We start from the raw sequence: 19540 nt of genomic DNA, 5'->3' as shown, positions 1-19540 counted from the left end.
TGTAAAGTGGAGATATTGATATTCACTTCAGCTGGGCTTTTGGAAGATATAAGTGACATGATATATGTAAAATACTTAGTACAGTGTTAGCTGTTTTTAGGAAAAGCCATTAACTTTCTCCAGGCCTACTTCCTTGAAAAGACCCAATTATGCCCCCTTTCCTAGGAATGTGCCACCCAATTTCCTCATCCTTTCACCATTGGGAAGATATGTGTGTGTTGCTTGCCAGGGAAAGGATTTGCAGTTGTCTGGTGCCCCTCCCCTTCTCCAAAATTTCTCATCCAAATGGACAGGAACAGATCCATTAATGTTTCATTAATCAAAACTTGGATTTTTTTTTTTTTTTTTGGAGAAGGAAGGCTTTATTATTATTTGCAGCAAGTAGGGAGAACCCTGGAAATCTTTCCCAAAGCAGTGTTTCCAAAACTTGGATTTTTAAAATATTTATAATAATACTTTTTATTTGAGTACAGAGGGGAAGTAAAGAACCATCTTTTAATCCTGAAATTCTAGACTTACATATTTGTGATCAAACAGTATCTATAAATTTGTATTCTGCATTTTCTCTTAATGTTATGATTTTTTGTTATTATAATCTCTTAAATCATGTTTTCCCTCTTTATATTCCATAAGCAAAAAATTAGTCAAATGAAGAGAAAAATTAAATACCCAATAACTTAAACAACGCACTATTTCCATTCCAAAACTTGGATCCTAAACAGTGTTTGCTACTTATAGTGAAGCCTGGTTAATTGGGACTCTCAGTCAGAATGGTTAATTAATTGACTTTTTCTTTTTTTCCTGTTTACACTCCTCCCTAAAGGAAAAGAAAGCAAAAAGACAAGAAAAGTTAGAGTTTATTTTGGAGAGTCCCCCTTCAAGCGGCTAGCCCATGGTTGAAAGATACTATGCCCTGCATATTTCACCCATCCCCCAAGATTGAGCCTTGCCTGCCTCTCCTGCATCTCTGGGAGCCTGGCACAGGATGCTCTATACGTATGTGTTAGATGAATGAAGACACAGCCTAGCCTCTAGCTAGACTGAGCTATTGCTGTTCTCTAGTCATGCTCTGAATTTGCCTGCTTTTATTTAACTTGGAGTGCCTCTCCCAGTCATGGCCCTGTGGACTTTGGGTTGAAGTTGCTGGTGCCTCGTTTTACCCTTTTGTAAGCCAGTGGCCTCCTTGTAGGCATCGGCTCTGCTTTCTTCATTTTTGAAGAAACACTGTATTTGGCACATCATGTATGAACAGTTATTGAGCACTTACAATGGTCTCAGGAAATGTGAGTTACGTATATTTGCTTATCTAATGCCCATAACACCTCTATGAAATAGGTGCTATTATTCGCTCTATTTAATAGATGAGAATACTGAAGCCTTCAGTGTTCTCATCTGAAGAAACTGAGTAACTTATATCACTAGAAAGTTTGTGGAACTCAATGGAATAAAGTGGGTCTCTTCAGACCTTTGAGGTCCACAGCCTTGCCTGCAGGACCTGCAGTCTCAAAGGATGACTCTGATGCTGTGGAAACGCTTCTCTGTTGGAGAGCAGTGCTGCCCACAGAACTGGACTTCATGACTCAGGAACAAGGGTGCATAATATTCCTCCTTCATTTCTAAAGAGTTTCTTAGAGATCTCAAAATGGGCTAATACATATTCTCATTTTTGAACTTCAAAACAACCTGGAGACTGAGGTCAGGCATTACCATCCCATTTTATGATTCATGAAGCCAAAGCCTAGAAAGAAGTGACAGTAAGAGGTGGAGCTGGGACTTGAACCCAGGTCTTCTGATTGTTAGTCACTACATTCTCCCTTAATACATTCACAGCAAAGCAAAACAAATTTTAAAAAATCTCCAAACAAACAAACAAACAAGTGTTAAAGGTAGAAGCTGATTCTCAGGGCGGTATCTTCTGGTAGCATAGTGGGTTCTTTCCAGGAAGAGGGTGGGAAGAATGCTGACTTGAGTACAAAGTCTTCTGGGGAACTCCTGTCTCCCAGGAAATTGAGTTAGCCAGAGCATCCTGTTCCTGTTTTTTCTATCCTGTTGTGTCTTGAGTGTTGCTAACAGAAAGGGGGCTCTGGTCCCCAGACTCTGGGCCCTGTGTCCTCAGACCAAAGAGGAAAGGGAAGGAGTTTTTGTCTGGGCCCCTTCTTTGTGTCCTCCTGCTCATGCCTCGCAAACCTCCTGGATCTCGGGGTGCCAGCCCTGGGTGAGAAGCTCCTGCCCAATACCTCCCTTGTTGCCTCCTCCCCACCAGATGCTCCTTCCTGGGAGGATTTCTGAAGGTTTTCAGTGGGAGGTTCCTGATGGGCAAATAAGCAGCTGACTTCAGAGAGAAGGGACCCAGATTCACATCCTGCAATGCCCCAGAGTGTGAGAGATGGGGAGGTGTGGGGGGGCTGACTACTTCCTGCCTTGGTTTATGTTTGAGGACTTCTGGTTTGTTCACCAAGTCACCTAGGATACACATCACTGCACTTCTATTTTCCTCCTTTTCAAAACCCAAGCTCTTCTACTTTTGGCTTTCTGAGCTCTGAGGAAGAATTCCTTACAGCTCAGAATTTTACTTTCTCACCTCCTCCTGTTCTTTTCACTCCTCCAAATGCTAGGTTTTTCAGTCAACCAAAGATAAAGGTGGGAAGACCAGGTATGGCTCTGGGCCACCGGGATGTAGGCACTGGTTTGCCTGACTCACTTGCTGAGCTCAGCCAAGGCTGGTCCACAGAGCCTCCCTGTCCTATACTTTGTCAGTTTTCTCTCTGCTGTTTCTTGGGTGTTGCCAACACATTGGGAGACTCTGGTCCTAAGACTTCTTGGGCTAGAAAGAGTGTATAGGGAGAATCCTGTTACTTTCCAAGCCTCCGGGCCAAGAATGAATTCCCATTGTCCAAAGAAAATTGTTTACTTGCTTTTATTTAAAAATCTTTAGGAACGGACACTTTAAAAATGACTATCTAGTCTTAAATATTCCCATAGTTAGGGAGGTGTTTTGAATGTCATACTTAAAATCTATGCTTTAACTAAAGGCTTTTTTCTGTTGACATATAGAGAAGTAAGACCAGCTTCTTACGTTTTGACAGCTGCTTCCATTTGTAAAAGATCTGACTTTTAAATTTGTCTTGTGTTGTACAAGCATCCCTGAGCCTCAGGATGGGTGAGCTTTAACTGTGGTTTCAGTTATATCATTAGGCTGGTGGGGAGCAAGTGGGGAGCCCTTTTTGTCCAGTGAAAGATGGAAAAGATTATTTATAACTCAGTCATTGAGAGTAAAGTATTAACATTTAGGGAATATGGATGAAGGCATACGGGAATTCTTTGGATCTGAAATTCTTACAACATAAAAAGTTAAAGATGAGTTTTGCAAGAAATTATTTAAACCTTAAGTTCTTCATTTGTTTGGTTTTTAAGAAGTTGATGAGTGTGATTAGCATGCTCTGATTTTCCTTTTCATTGTGCAGCTGCGGCAGAGTTGATGTTTCAGCAGCCTCCCAGGCTGGAGGGACTCAGAATCTCACTCCAGGGGCCAGCCAGGCCAAGTGGGGGGTGGGGAGCTTCTGGAATTATCCAAGAAGCTCTCAGGGCAGAGCGGGGCCACCACAGAAGGAAGGGGAGAGGCCTGGAGGGCAAGGAGCACAGATGCTCCTGGGGCGATGGTGCAGGGTTATAAGAACCGAGGAAGGAGCAAAGTCTGGGGCAAATGACAAAGGACGCTGTGACCTCCAGAGCCTGCTACACCAGGAATTGTCAGCCCTTGGGCTGGTTCACCTTGAAGGAGCTTGCAAAACACGTTCTCAATTCCTCTCTCATCAGAGCACGGGAGGGAGTGAGACGTGGTTTTTACCTCCATTGTACAGATGGGGATAATGAGACCCAGGGAGGTGATGCCATTGGCTCAAAGACACAACTCATAAATGACAAAGCCGGGACGTGAATCTAGGTCCTTCTTTCTGAAGTGCATGCTCTTTCACTGGCAGATGCCTCTGTAATAGCAGGATGGTGGCCTGGGCAAATGTCAGGGTAGGAATTGTCCTTGGCATTTCCCTTGTGTGGTCCTTGGGCCTGTGAGTTTTATCTTGTTCTAGTTGTCCCCGAACTCCCCTCCACCTTAGAGCCTCTATAGGCTCAGCCGCTGTGGACTGTTCCCAGTGGTGGTGGTGCCAGCTGTGTTGGCGCCACACCTGGACAAAAGCTTAGTTGAGCCTTCTTGTGAACCAGATTCTCACTATAGCAGGCTTGACTTGGGCAAGATGGGATGAACCCTTCTGCCAGCCTTCTAATGTTGACTTCCTACCAGAACCCCCAGAGACTCTGAGCCACACAGCAGTTCTGACCCACTTTTGTTTGGCTGAGCTGCAGGGGGCACCGTCTGCAACTCTGCCAGCCTGTGCCTTGAGGGGAAATGAGCTCAATTAAGTAGGCAGGCCCCTGTGAGGCTTCTCTGCAACACCATTATTAATCTCATGGAGCATGGAAAAAATATAACCTCGCATCTCTCTGCCCCATTTTCCTCTGTGATGATGTTCAGGACAGAGGGTCACACAGGGGGATGCCTTTGGTGCTGCATTAAGAGGCTGGTTTCCCTCCAGCCAGGATGTCTGCCTTTCTCTTTGCCTCCTACCTCCCCCAGAGCTCCCAGGACTCTGCTCTGAATCCCACAGATTGTCATGGCCTTGGTTCATGGAAGGGCAGGAGTGTGTTATAACTTTGTTTTCTGAACTTCTGCTTTTTTTTGGAACAGAGCAGCACTTTCCAGAGGTGATGCTGGGGGAAGAATTTCTTAGCCTAAGTCTGGACCAGGTGTGCAGCTTGATATCCAGTGACAAGCTGACCGTTTCTTCAGAAGAGAAGGTATGACATGGCCCTTCTTTGAAACAGGAGCCTCTCTCGTCATGGGAAGGACTTGTGGTTCAATGAGACCTTTTCTTTTTCAAATAAAAAAAAGATCTTATTTTTTTGTCCCCCCCCCTTTTTTTTAAAAAAAAAAAAAAACAGCTTTCTGGCCCACGACCACTACATTCACTTTATGGACCCTTTAAAGAAGGAGTGATGGTGATGATGATGATGGCGACAAAGCTGCCTCCCTTTTTTTTTTTTTTTTTTTTGCCTCCGTTTCTTAAACGTTTATAGTTTGCCAAGCCCTGTGCTAAGTGCTGGATGTTCTTCAGTTCACTCAGCCTTCACCTCAGCCCTGTGAAGCAGGCATCGCTGTTGTCCTCACATTACAGATGAGGAAACAGACTCAGAGGATTTAATTAGCTTGTTCAAGGTCACTCAGCTGGTTTGCATGTCACCTGGTCTTAACCACAGTCCCACACAGCCTCTTTTGTGTATCACTGAGCATTTAAGCCAGAGCAGACCTTTGGGGAACATCTACTCCAATAGGGAATTGGAATTTTTACTGATGAGGAAACCAAGCCCCAGAGAGGGGATAGAAACTGCTGAAGGTCACACACAGTTTTTCGGTGGCTAAGCCAGGACTAGAACCCAGGTCTCCTGACCCCAGTCCCCTGACTCATTGACCACACACGTCTTCCTCTGTGCTAGAAGCTTAGCTTCTGCCCCTGCTTTAGCTGACCTGTGACTGCTGATCTGTCCTACTTCCCAGCCTTCCTTATCTTTGACCCTATGCTAGGAATATTCTCTACTTCCCTCTTCACCTGGTTGAATTCCCAAACATTTCAGATTTTTCTTCTACCAGGAAGAATATCTTTACTCCAGGATATTCAGTCTACTATACTGGAAGTAACATACACTTCCATGTTGGCCACTGGGGTCCAAATCTCATCTCTAGTATTTACAAATCAGTTATGTGACCTTGGGCAAGATATTTTGCTTCTCCATCTATTTCCTCATTTGTAAAGTGTGGGTAGTAATAGAACATGTTCCACAGGGTGGTTGTGGGGATTGAATGGGATAAGGTATATAAAATGCCTAGTATAGTACATGCTACCTAGTGGGTGCCTAGTCAGTGTTAGCTGAATTGATTATTGACTGTGCATCTGGAATTAATCCCTTTTTCCTCTGGGATAACACTTAACCTTGTTCTGCTTTATATTGTAGTTAGTTCGGAGCTGGTCTTACCTCCTCCACTCACTTGTGAGTTCCCTGATGGTAGGGACCACACCTTACTCACCTCTGCAGCCTCAGAGATGCTCAGTAAATGTTTCTTGGATTGTCCTAGTCCAATCTTAGCATCCAAGCTTGAGGCCCTTTCCTGAGGGAATATTCAAGGAAAAGCCCTTGAGAAGGATTTTATGTTGGAGATGAGACTGCATCCAAAGGTACATGTCCAGAGAATGGGTGTGAAATTCACAAGCCCCTGCCTGTTGTCCTGCAAAAGTTTGATCAAGAAGAAAAGCAGTTGTCAGTTGAAACTATGGGCTGTCCTGAGACTTCAGGGGGATCCCCAGAAGGTGAGTGGCACAAGCTGGACTCTCCCGTAGGCTTAGGGAGGTCTCTGCTTCCATTAGCTGATGTGAAACAGCACCTCCAGGGGAAAGAATGCTTCTGGCCAGGCCACAGGCCCCTTCCTCCCCCAGCCTCAGAAATGGAGAGGCTTTCCTCGCTTCTTGCTAAGCTTGTGTACTTTCTTCTCTGGACTGTGCTACCAAATTGGCACAATTTGATGGAATGAACCAGTCATTTGGCTCTGTGAATGTTAGGCTGTTGGCCAGTTTAGGGTCTGCTTGATCATGTCCTCAAGTGTAGTTTGAGAAAATGGAAGCAGGCACATAAGTAGCAGGATTTGAATCAACTTAGGGTGTTGGATTGAGAGGGAGACCCTTCTATCTTAAATTCATCCTGGCCCATCCTTCTCTGAGATCATAGTAAGTTTTAGGTGAGGGCTTGTCTATGCGTGCTATGCCAGGACAGGGGTGGAGGTGGGTTGTTAGTAGGGAGGGGCATTATAGTGCCCTGGAAACCACTTGGGTTTTGGACTTGGACAGAACTGGTACCACGCTCAGCTTGATGCTTACTGACTGTATGACCTTGAGAAGTCACTGGTTTCTTTGAACCATAATTTACTTACAAGTAAAACTGAAATACTAAGAGTGCCTCCCTTATAGAGTTGTCACGAGGATTAGAGATAATGGGTGAAAAGTAGTCAAATACGGTGTTTGATAGGTGCTCAATAAATGGCAGCTATCATTGTAATTATCACAGTTCTCTATTTGGGGGTACCAGTGATAATGGTAATGGTATTGATTTGCCATTGGTAATGGTGAAACAAAGCATGGTGTTAATCGCATCTTTCCAGAAACAAAGAAACATGACAATAGATGTACACTCTTAAAACTTGTCTATAGTGACTTTCATTTATTCATTTGCTTACATATGGGTTCCTCTTTCTGTAGAATCAGTTTGGAGTGTAGGTATTTTTCACATTATTGATGTTGTGTATCATATGTGGTTCTCAGAAGTTATGTGTAACTTCAGAGTTATGTAATGCTTTTCAGAAAGTATATTACTCATGATCTTGAGCCCTTTGGTATGTTTAAGGTTAGCTATGTAATTTTGAGTCTTATTAATGAATAGTGGGGTTTGGCCTGCATTTTCTCTTTGGCAAAACCCATATATTTTTTTCCCCCTTAATTGCTCACATATTGCTGGAAGTTAAATAGCTGGAAGCTTTTGACAATTAGGTGTTTGTCATTTGAACGCTAGCCCTTAAGGCTTTGAAAATTCTGTGATCTGTTCCAAGAGGTTTGGTGATTTCTACTCCCTTTAATTACATTGCGTGTGATAGGCATAATCGCTTGCATGCACAATAGCTTTTTCTTGCGATATAGTGAAATTTTTTGAAGTAGTATCAGGGATCTTCATTTAAGTTAAAATCCAACTGATTTAAGTTAAAATCCAATTTCATTTAAGTTAAAATCCAACTGATTTAATGTTAACATTTGCAGAAAATTCAATTGCGTCGGCAGTCAAATGACCTGTATTCAGCAAAATTGACACTTGAACCGCAGTATCAGTTATATTATGACTTACTTCTCTACCAGCAGCTCACAGGTTTCTTTCAACATATATTATAAAATGCAGCCAGGTTTCAGATGCATCTTAAAACTATGCATTTTAAAATAGGGGAAATGTGGTATCTTACTATTAATGATGATTTTAAGTGTCTGTGGCTGGGCCCAGGCAGCTTGCTTGTTGGAAGTTTGAAAGTATAGGTTCTGCAGCCAGAATAACTGAATTCAATCCTGGCTTCACTACTTTAACAAGCTGAGTGATCTTGGGCCAGTTATTTATCTCCTACCAGAATGTATACACCATGTATAGTCAGGAATTTTGACTATCTTATGGTGGCTTCTAGAGTGGTGTCAGGTCCATAGTAGATACCAAAAAATATTTGTTGAAGGAATAAATAAAAGAACCTAAGTCTCAGTTTTCTCATCTGTGAAGGCGGGTAATGATAGTGTAGTATCTATCTTATAGAGCTGCTCTGAGGATGAAATGAGGTGATACATGTAACCATTGACTGGGGCCTTTCTCAAGGGGAAGCTCTTCCTGGGCCCCATATGGGTCTGGGTGGTTGGCGTGACCTGCGGCTCTGTGCCAGGCAGGAGCTGAGGGTGATAGCTGTCTCTGGGTCGCCAGCACCCCCAGCACCATCTGGGCCTCTCTGAGGGCTCAGGCTCCAAGAGCACTTGCTTTTGCCCACGACTCATCCCCTTCACTACGCTCAAGCTCCTCGAGGGCTGTAAGGGTACCTTAGCCATCTCTGTGTCACGCACAGTCCTGACCCAGAGCCCTGGGAAGCACTAGGAGGTGCTCAGCAGATGTTCCCCAAGGGAGTGAAGAGGCAGACTGGGGCTGGACTCTGCCCTGCGCCAGCCGATATTATGGGGATAATTTTAATATTTTTCCAGAGAATAAGGAGAAATTTGGGAACTAGAGGTCAGAGGGAGGCATGGATCTTTGCCATTTTCTCTCCTGTTTTTCCTCCGTGTGGTTTTTGTTTTAAAATTCCTGTTATTTGAGAGAGGACAAGTGGGTGTGGTAGGAATCACAAAATCACTAGTTCTTTGGTTAGGACTTTCCTCCCCTCTCCCCTGCTTACCCCTGCCCAGTGAGAGGGAAAACACAGAGAAGCAAGCCCCTCCCAGGCACCTGATTCTTTCCTATGGGAGGTGTCGCAGGGTTAGAGCTAACCCTGTGAGCAGAAAGCTTGTTTTTTGCATACCCTTTGAGACACGAAGTTCAGCTGTCACCATGGGCAGCCTCATTGACCCAGGGGCAGGGTAAGCAACCTTCCAGGACAAACACACTGCAAGGAGAAGAGATATGACTCCTGAGTTCTACTGCCGTTTTGCCACTGAGTTGCTGGTTATTGGACTTTTCGGAATCTTTGCTTTCCTAGCTGGTAAATATCTTTCTACTTCTCAAGGATTCCATGCCTTCCTATGAAACACTATTGAGGCTTCTCAGAGTAAGAACTAACGGGGAAATGGCCACATGTTAGATACAGGTCAGGAAGAAATTGGTTGAGTTTCTTCAAAAAATTAAATTAGTGCCAAGTATGTGTTATAATGAGAAGAACAGGTTAGTTTCTCTCTGCATGATCACATTTTTATGTACTTTTATCTCCTAAAACTCTCATCAGGGAACAAATTCTGATATTTTATCTCCTGGAAGGGATTGGACCTTGTCACCTGGGATCATTAGTGTTGCAGGCTCTCCTGTCTGAATTCCTAGCCTCTCCCGCCAGCACCGGTGGTCGGTCTGGGGTGTGGGCAGGAGCTCCTCAGCCAGTAGGCTGGGCTTTAGTGCTTGCTGCTGAGGCATCATCCAGCGCTCAAAGAAGTACGTCCTGTGCTTAGGCCGAGCTGTTGGCAGCCCTGCCACACTCTGAGGTCAGCATTCGAGTTGCCAAATCCTCAGCCTGCAGACAATGATGTGGCCTGGGCCCCTGAGTCAGTGTTACTCTTCTTACTGCTCTCCTTTGGAGAGTGCAGTTCAGTAAGTGCCTGTGACGGGAGTACCACCCCACTAGGACCAAAGATCTATCTTGGCTGCTCACTGTGACTATTTCACACATCGTTGGAAAAAAAAAGCTCAGAGTAAGTGAGCTTGGAGTCAACTCAGAGACATGAGCAAATACAAAGTGCACGGTTCAACTTTTTACAAAGTGCAACACCCGCAAAGCCAGCATCCATATCAAGAAACAGACCTCCAGGCCTTCCTTCCAGTCACTGCCCCCCATCCCGAGAAGCCAAACTACTATTCTGACTTCTCAGTAGATCAGTTTTGCCAGTTTTTGAACTTTGTGTAAATGGAATCCTGGTGTGTGCATGCTTTTGTGCCTGACTTCTTTTACCCAGCATACTGTTTTGCATATCATTTCTAACGCTTACAACAGCTCTCAAGGCCATTTGGAGAGGAGACTAAGGCTTATTGACAATAGACAGCTCTGTGATTTGAAGCTGACTGTGCCTGCCACCCAGGCCCCTGGTCTTTATTAATGAACCCCCACCCTGATGGGGAGACCCTTACTCATTACTATTCAAGAGCTTGTTGGGAGTTCCCTGGTGGCCTAGTGGTTAGGACTCCAGGCTTTCACTGCCATGGCCCAGGTTGAATCCCTGGTTGGGATCCCGTGAGCTGTTGGACCTTTCCCCTTGCCAGTAAAGGGCTCCCCCCTTTACTCAGTGTGCAGGAACATCTGGCTTGGCTGCCTCAGTAACTTAGTGGGTGGGGTAGAAGGATCGGGTTCATCTGGTATTTTCTGGCCAAGGCTTGTGCTTATGTTGGAGGTGTGAGCCGAGGACGATGAAATCCAATTTCCTCCATCTCCTCTCCACATAGCAACCTCGTAGCACTCAAGAAATTGGTTCTGGAACATGAAGCAGTGAGGAAATGATGCTATTTCTTTGTCTAAAAGTGAAACCCTAAGCGTGCCATGTGGGCAGCCAAGTATTTCATCGCGGGACCCATGAAAAGTATTTTCATCTGAGTAGACATCACCCTGTCCCATGATTGAGGCCACAGGGTCTCTGCTTAGATTTTACAGACCAGGGGTTGACACAGTTTTCCTTTAAAGGGCCAGATAGTAAATATTTTAGGCTTTGTGGGCCACAGAGTCTCAATTCAGCTCTGCTGTTGAAGTGTGAAAGCAGCCATAGACAGTTTGTCATGAGTGAGTGTGGTTGTGTTCCAATGAAATTTTATTTACAAAAACAGGTGCATGTGGCCTGTTGGCTGAGGTTTGCCAGCTGGGTAGCTGCTGAGAATAACGGGTAAGAGCCTGAGCACTGGAGATGGGCTTGTGTGGGCCCAGCCCTGCTGCTTTCTGGCTCTGGGCTTGGATGAGTCAGTCAGTAAGGGGCAGGAGTGTCTACTCAGTGGCCGTCAGGAGAGTCCATGGTTACGGTGTCTCTGGGGAGTGTGGCACAGGGCCTGACACAGCATGGACATGAACTGCTGCTGCTGCTACCTGTTGCCCCTTTGCCTTGGCCAGTCCTTTGATGGCAGGGGCCGTTGGGAGAGATTTTAGGCACATAGGCTATTTGGAAGTTTATTTGCTTATTTTCCAAGCATGATGTCTAAATGAAAAAAATAGGCGGCCTTCTCGAGCTGCTGAGAAGGTCACCGTTGCTGCCGAGTGCTGTGGCTTTCACAGCTGAGTAGGTAAACAGTGCAACTGAGTGGAACCAGTTAGACAAGTCAAGCCAAAAATAAAGATAAGGTTAAATATCAACGTCATTAGACTCAGCCTGCTTTGCAGCTTTTATAACAAAGACTAAGCTGGTTGACAGGGAAGGGCGTGATCAGTAAATCCCACCTACTCAAGGCCTTGCAGCTCATTCTTCGTGAAAGCTTTCTGAACCAGTCACCAGCTCTGTGCCTGGCATTGTGCTCAGTGGCAGGAAGTGCAGAGACAGAGCTGGTACACTTCTCACCCTGCAGGAGTTACAGTCCAGTAAAGGGAAGTGGAAGGAAGTGTGGGTGACCACAGTGTAGGGCAGAACAGGACCATGGCTGCCCACCTCCTAACACAGCAAAAGCAAGGAGGCTCCAGCATCCTTTGGTCTGTGGCCTGGCTCTGCCCTCCCCACCAAGATACCAGCCTCTGCTTCCCCAATCCTGCTGTCTGTTCCAGCCTGCTTACATGCTTATTCTGAACTCATTTGTCCATTCATTCATTAAAACATATTTGAGTGTGTGTTATGTGCCAGCAAGTAAGACAAGGTCCCTGTTCTCAGGGATCTTAAGGGCTACTTGAAGAAACACACAACTGTTTACAAAATAACGTGATAAGGGTGAGACACATAGGTCTGTGACAGTTAATAATTTAAAAAAATGAACTAGACAAGGAGAATTGTCTGTGTGTGTCTATGTTTGTACACATATAGGTTATTTTATTTAGAAATGGTAGCAAACTATACATACATACTGCTCTTTCCCTTCTGTTCCATTCCACTCATCTCTCTTCCCTTCCCTTCCCTTTCCTTTCTGATGGATTCCTTCCTGATATCTTGTTCAATCTGAGTATGCTTAGCCTGACTTAAGTATATGTTTAGGAAATAGGGCCAAAGCATTATTAACATATCAATACACACAAAAATATAGTTAGGGTAAGAAAAATTGGAGTTTTTTTACCCACCCTGGGAGATACAGCTTTCAACTTTGAATTTTGAAATTGTAAATTTTGTTGTAGGATTGAGATCAAATCGAGAAATTAATTGAGAACAATCAACGTTATACCATGTGGGAGATAGCTGACATACTCAAAATATCCAAATCAAGCACTGAAAATCATTTACACCAGTTTGGTTGTGTTCTTTTCTTCTCCCTTCCACTTTTTATTTTGAAAAATTCCAAACCTATACTAAAGTTGGAAAGAATGAACATTCATATACTCTTTCCCTAGATTCACCATTTGTTAACGTTGTGCTTCACTTGTTTTCTCTTTCTCTCTCTCTCTATTTAATCTTTTATTTTGCTGAACCATTTGACAGTAAATTGCAGACATCATGACACTTTACCTCTAAGTATTTTAGCTTGCACCACCTAAGAACAAGGAAATTCCCTTTTCTAGCCATAAACCATTATCATACCAAAGAAATATCTAGTCAGCATTCAAATTTCCTAACAGTCTCAGAAGAGGTCTTTCATGGTTGTTTCTTTTTAATACGTGATTCAAACAAGGATCATGCCTCCCATTTAGTTCTCATGTCTCTAAATCCCCTTAATCTAGAACTGTCTCCCCGCCTCTTTCTTTTTTAAGTGTTTTTCATAATGCTAACAGTTTTGAAGAATCCAGGACACCTGTGTTGTAGAGTGTCCCACACATGGAATTGTCTGATTGTTTCCTCACTATAAGATTCAGGTTAAACATTTTAGAAAGAATACTACCTAGGGGATGCTGTTTCCCTCTCATTAAATCACATTCAGGAATGTATTGGGTTGGCCAAAGGGTTCTTTTGTTTTTTTCCATAAGATGGTTCTAGTAGCACTTAGTTTTTTGTTTTTCTTTTTTTTTAAGATTTATTATTTATTTATTTTAAAAATTTATTTTTGGCTGCATTGGATCTTGGTAGCGGCCCATGGCATGTTTGTTGAGGCATGCAGGATCTTTCGTTGCAGCATGAGGGCTCTTTGCTGCAGCGCGTGGGCTTCTCTCTAGTTGTGGCATGTGGATTTTTTTCTCTCTCTAGTTGTGGTGCATGGGCTCCAAGGTGCATGGGCTCTGTAGTTGTGGCGTTCGGGCTCCAGAGCATGTGGGCTTTGTAGTTTGTGGCACGCAGGCTCTCCAGTTGAGGCGCGCAAGCTCAGTAATTGTGACACGCAGGCTTAGTTGCCCTGCGGCACGTGGAATCTTAGTTCCCTGACCAGGGATGGAACCCACATTCCCTGCATTGGAAGGCGGATTCTTTACCACTGGACCACCAGGGAAGTCCCACTTAGTTGTCTTTAACTTCACTTGAAACAATTTTGTTAGATTGTATTGTGACAGCATGCATATTTGCATGCATTAAAAAAAAAGACATCAAAATTGGTGAATTTTTGTGTAGTCATTTTAATATTGAAGATGGAAGGAAAAAAGCAACATTTTCGGCATATTATGCTTTCTTATTTCAAGAAAGGTAAAAACCAACTGAAATGCAAGAAAAGGTTTGTGCAGTGTATGGAGAAGGTGTTATGACTGATCGAACATGTCAAAAGTGGCTTGTGAAGTTTTGTGCTGGAGATTTCTCGCTGGACGATGCTCCACGGTTGGGTAGACCAGTTGAAGTTGATAGCGATCAAATTGAGACATTAATTGAGAACAATCAACATTGTATTACGTGGGAGAGAGCTGACTTATTCAAATACCCAAATCAAGTGTTGAAAATCATTTGCATGAGCTTGGTTGTGTTCATAGCTTTGATGTTTGGGTTCCACATAAGTTAAGCGAAAAAAACCTTCTTGACCACATTTCTGCATGTGATTCTCCACTTCAACGTAATGAAAACTTTCTGTTTTTAAAGCAAATTGTGATGGGCGATGAAAAGTGGGTACTGTACAATAACGTGGAATGGAAGTGATCGTGGGGCAAGCGAAATGAACCACCACCAACCACACCAAAGGCCGGTCTTCATCCAAAGAAGGTGATGTTGTATATGGTGGGACTGGAAGGGAGTCCTCTATTATGAGCTCCTTCCGGAAGAACCAAACAATTAATTCCCACAAGTACTGCTCCCAATTAGACCAACTGAAAACAGCATTCAACGAAAAGCCTCCAGAATTAGTCAACAGAAAATGCATAATCTTCCATCAGGATAACGCAAGACCACATGTTTCTTTGATGACAAGGCAAAAACTGTTACAGCTTGGCTGGCAAGTTCTGATTCATCAGCCGTATTCACCAGACAGTGCACCTTCGGATTTCCATTTATTTAGGTCTTTACAAAATTCTCTTAATGGAAAAAAATTCAATTCCCTGGAAGACTGTAAAAGGCACCTGGAACAGTTCTGTGCTCAAAAAGATACAAAGTTTTGGGAAGATACAATTATGAAGTTGCCTGAAAAATGTCAGAAGGTAGTGGAACAAAATGGTGAATATGTTGTTCAATAAAGTTGTTGGTGAAAATGAAAACTGTGTCTTTTATTTTTACGTAAAAACTGAAGGCACTTTTTGGCTAACACAATAATATAAATTTGTCCTATTTATTAGTGGTGCTGACTTTGACCACTTGTTAAAGGTGATATCTGTCAGATATACCCGTTTGAAGCTCCCCCACTCTCCCCATGTAGTGAATAAGTAATCTGTCAGGTGACAATTTGAGAACCTTGAATATCTTTTTTCCCAACAACTTTTCACCCAATGATTTCAGCATCTATGGACGATCTTTGCTGAATCAGTTATTACATTGGTGGTTGCAAAACAATGTTATTCTTATTCTGTCATCCTTTTTACCTTATTAGAAAACATTCTTCTGGGAAGAGCAGCCCTTCCCACACTTTTTAAAGTGTCCTTACGGACTCATGGATTCTTTTTTTATTCTTTGGATTATGATTCATTACTATCCTTTTCTTTTAACTAAAAGTATTTTAAATTGAGGTACGATTTACACACAGTGAAATGTTTAGATATTAAGTGTAAAATTAGATTCATTTTGACAAATGCATATGCTTACATAGCTTCCGCCCTATCAAGATAAAGAACATATCCATTACCAGAAGAAGTTTCCTTTGGCCCCTTCCCAGTCAGCGCAGAACTGATTTCTTCATTATTATTTTTGATATTTAAATTGTCCCAAACGTCAGCAATGAAAAAGCACCATCTAGCTCGCTCTGTGTCTGTTCGTTGTGTCCCCCTTAATCTTTGAGCACTTTCTTGCTTTCTGGCGCAAAAAGTGTTTTGTCTTATTACTAGTTGTTATTGTTATTATTGTTTTTTAACAGCTGAAAATATCCCATGGTATTGATACTAGTTTAATAATTTCTCCACTAGTGGATTTTGGATTGTTTCCTTTTTTATCCTGTTACAAAAACGCTGCAGCAAACATCTTGGAACACGTATTCTTGCACCACTTTTGTGAATGTTTTTGTTGACTAGAGCTCTAGAAGTGATATTTCTATGTCAAAGATATGCACATTTGAATTTTTGATTGATATTGCCAAATTCTTCCTTCCCTTCTTTTTTTTTTTTTTTTTTGTGGTAAGCGGGCCTCTCACTGTTGTGGCCTCTCCCGTTGCGGAGCACAGGCTCCGGCCGCGCAGGCTCAGCGGCCATGGCTCACGGGCCCAGCCGCTCCGCAGCGTGTGGGATCTTCCTGGACCGGGGCACGAACCCGTGTCCCCTGCATCGGCAGGCAGACTCTCAAACACTGTGCCACCATTAACAGTGGTGGTCTCCCCACTGTCTTACCAACATTGAAGTTTATGTGTCTCTGTGTATATGGTGGTGCAGAATTTGAATTTGAACTTAACCTTGAGTAAGGCAAACATCCAAACCATAGATTCCCCTTTTTGGTTCCAAGCCCCATTTTGATTTGTATAGAAATGAAATCTCTCCTCAAAGGAGAGGTCTGACCCAAGGAGAAATTTTTGCCATTTTCTGTCATTCAGTGTCATATTCACCATTACAGCCAGCTTTTGCAGAGGATATCTTTATTGTTTTTATTCTGCATTAAATGAACATAGGAGATAGATGAAGACACGGGGGTGTGTGATGGGGATGATGACATTGCCCCCAGGGCTTCTGGTCCTCTTGGACAGTCTTTGTAAAATTTGGTTCAGAGTTACTGCTCTGTATTTCTACCCTGAGGTAACTATTGGAATTGATTTTTGTTTTGCGATGAACCTTGATGATTCTGTGTTTGGGGTTGCAGGTTTTTCTTAGCGTACCTGTGTGTGTGTGTGAGAGAGAGAGAGCACTCTCTGACGTCAGAGAGTAGAGACTTGGTGTTTTTGTTTTATTTTAAGTATTAAATTTAAAGGTGTTTAAATTAGCTTAAACACCTTTGTGGATGACTTGTAACTTTTCTTTCTTTTTTCAGGTTGAGGAAGTTGTTTGAAAGCTGTTTAAAGTTATTGTCTGTTTGCAAAAGTTACCTGTGTTGATTTTCCTTACAGGTATTTGAAGCTGTGATTTCATGGATCAATTACGAGAAAGAAACCCGTTTAGAGCACATGGCAAAGCTGATGGAACACGTCCGTCTCCCTCTCTTACCGAGGGATTACCTTGTCCAGGTGAGTGCTCTGTGAAGAACCAAGCGCTTCCCTGCTCACCCAGGCCTCCTAGGAGTAGCAGCGGGCAACCCCGGTTGTATGGTGTGGCGAGTTTCATGGGTTTTTTCTGTGGAGTGAGGGCATCAACCCACTGGGTTCAGTGTGAGGCATGGTAGTGTAAGGTTTAAGAGCATAGGTTTGAGAATGAGACACTTAGGTTTAGTTCCTCCTCTTCTACTTAGCTTTAAGCCTCAGTTTCTTTTTCTCTAGAAGGGAAATTATACTAGAGCCCAGCAGGGTTGTTGTGAGGACCAGAGGAGTTGTAAGGATGCGGTTCAGGTGTTAGCATGGAGCTGGGGATAGCACATGTTCAACAGAAGTTATTAGCTGCTTTTGTTGTACAGGACTGAAGCAAAAAGGGTCATTTCCATCATGTTTCTATGCTCCCTTTTTGCCTTTGTGTTGGGCAACTTGGGGCCCAATTCAGGACTGTAAAAACCAGCTCTTCACAAGTGCCTGGAATACATACTGCATCTGCTTCCTCTAAAGCATGGTGCCACATATTTTCTCATTGAATCCTTGTAACAACCCTGTGAGCAGAGGTTAAAATCCCCTTTTTACAAATGTGGGTTTTGAGGCTTATGGAGGTTGGGATTTATCTGGAGTCACCAGCTAGTAGGTGGCAGGGTTAGGATTCAAATCCAAGTCTATCTGGCTCTAGACCACCCACCTTCCCTAAGCAGGCGCCACCTTTAGTACTTTCTCTTCTGTTTGTATATTTTACATGACTTGACTTTGTAGTGTCAATGGCATTAGATGTTTTCCAGGCAGGTAGAGGATAAAACTTAAATAGATAAATAACAAGTGCCAAGGCAGTAGGCCAGCCCTCAGCCGTCCTCAAGAAGTCTCTGGGAGGAATGGCAGATGTGAAGCCAGGATAAGAGTAGGTTCAGCAGCCCAGCAGCCGAGCTCTGTCACTTCTTGACCGTAAGACACGGGGCGAATCCTCAACCTTGCTAAGCCTCTGTCTTCTCATCTGGAGAAAATAGCCCCTGCCCTTATAGGGTCATCTGGGGATAGAATGAGATAAACCATGTAAAGCCTACAACCCTGTGTTCGGTGATATCTCTATTGTCTTCACGACCACTGCTACCATTGGTAGTAGCGGGAGAGAGTATCCTTACCAGCACTTATAAAGCCCTCAGCTTGTGATGCTGTTGATCACAGGCCTTAGGAGTCAGTGGAATGTTCTCTGAATCTCTGAACCGTAGCCCTCTTCTTAGGGGCCAGGGCATATATTCTCAAGCCTTCATATGTGCCCTGCGTTTTACACTTTGGATGGCACCACTGCCACCTGGTGGCCGCACATCCTTTGTGTAGGAGAGGCCCCCTAAGCAGAGGCACCGAACCCACCTGAGCTCCCCATGTCAGAGCCAAACCTCCCACTATCCTGAGTAGTGCCTGACCACCGGTGAAGGCAGACACCTGGCCTCCAGCACAGTCTCACTTTCACAAGGAGGAAGGGCGGCTTGTGGACTTGGGTTCTGGAGAAAGCTAAAGGGGCTTTAGATACCCCTATGCACAACCTCTGTCAGGTGCCCACAATGGAAATTTAATGAAGACTTTAGGAAATAGTTCCTGGGTTATTAGGGCAAGGTCAGGTTTAGATCTGGAGAAGAAGGAGGTCAGAGACAATGTGCATGAGAACTGTTGTGTGGGACTTTTTTGTGTGTGTGTGTGGTACGTGGGCCTCTCACTGTTGTGGCCTCTCCTGTTGCGGAGTACAGGCTCTGGACGCGCAGGCTCAGCGGCCATGGCTCACGGGCCCAGCCGCTCTGCGGCATATGGGGTCTTCCCGGACCGGGGCACGAACCTGTGTCCCCTGCATCGGCAGGCGGACTCTGAACCACTGCACCACCAGGGAAGCCCTTTTTTTTTTTTTAGTTTTTTTTTTTTTTTTTTTCAGAACACCTCTGGAAGGAGATGTTTCATTAACACTCATTTTCTCCAATAAAGATGTTAAAAAAAACACAAAAAAACCCAACCCCCCCCCCAAAAAAAACCACTCATTTGACCTTGAAATGTCAAACTAGTCTAACCACTGGGGATGGCTGATGGTAGAGGAGGAGGCTGAGAGAAAGGAAAGCTCTGGGCAGACCTGTACCAACACTGACTTCTGGGGGAGTTGTTTTGTTGTTGTTGTTTTCTTTTAATAGCTAACATTTATTAGGCTTTTATTAAATATTTACAAATATTGTACCAAGTGTATAATATGCTATATCTTATTTAAAAATTTGTCCTTGTGGGCTTCCCTGGTGGTGCAGTGGTTGAGAGTCTGCCTGCCGATGCAGGGGACACGGGTTCGTGCCCCGGT

General features: G+C 43.8%; 1 protein-coding gene across 1 annotated transcript in view; it reads left to right on the top strand.

Moving 5' to 3' along the window:
- Window positions 1-19540, top strand: part of KLHL3 (kelch like family member 3) — a 113612-nt gene that overhangs the window by 62678 nt on the left and 31394 nt on the right. Inside the window, exons 7-8 of the mRNA XM_060091967.1 lie at window positions 4745-4854; window positions 17071-17187. Of these exons, the coding sequence (XP_059947950.1) occupies window positions 4745-4854; window positions 17071-17187 (227 nt within the window). The remainder of the gene's footprint in view (window positions 1-4744; window positions 4855-17070; window positions 17188-19540) is intronic.

Source organism: Mesoplodon densirostris, chromosome 3 (assembly GCF_025265405.1).
Source record: "Mesoplodon densirostris isolate mMesDen1 chromosome 3, mMesDen1 primary haplotype, whole genome shotgun sequence".
In the NCBI taxonomy this organism is placed as follows: domain Eukaryota; kingdom Metazoa; phylum Chordata; class Mammalia; order Artiodactyla; family Ziphiidae; genus Mesoplodon; species Mesoplodon densirostris.
The sequence above is the reverse complement of the archived record's forward strand: the minus strand, read 5'-3'. Positions and strand labels throughout refer to the sequence as shown.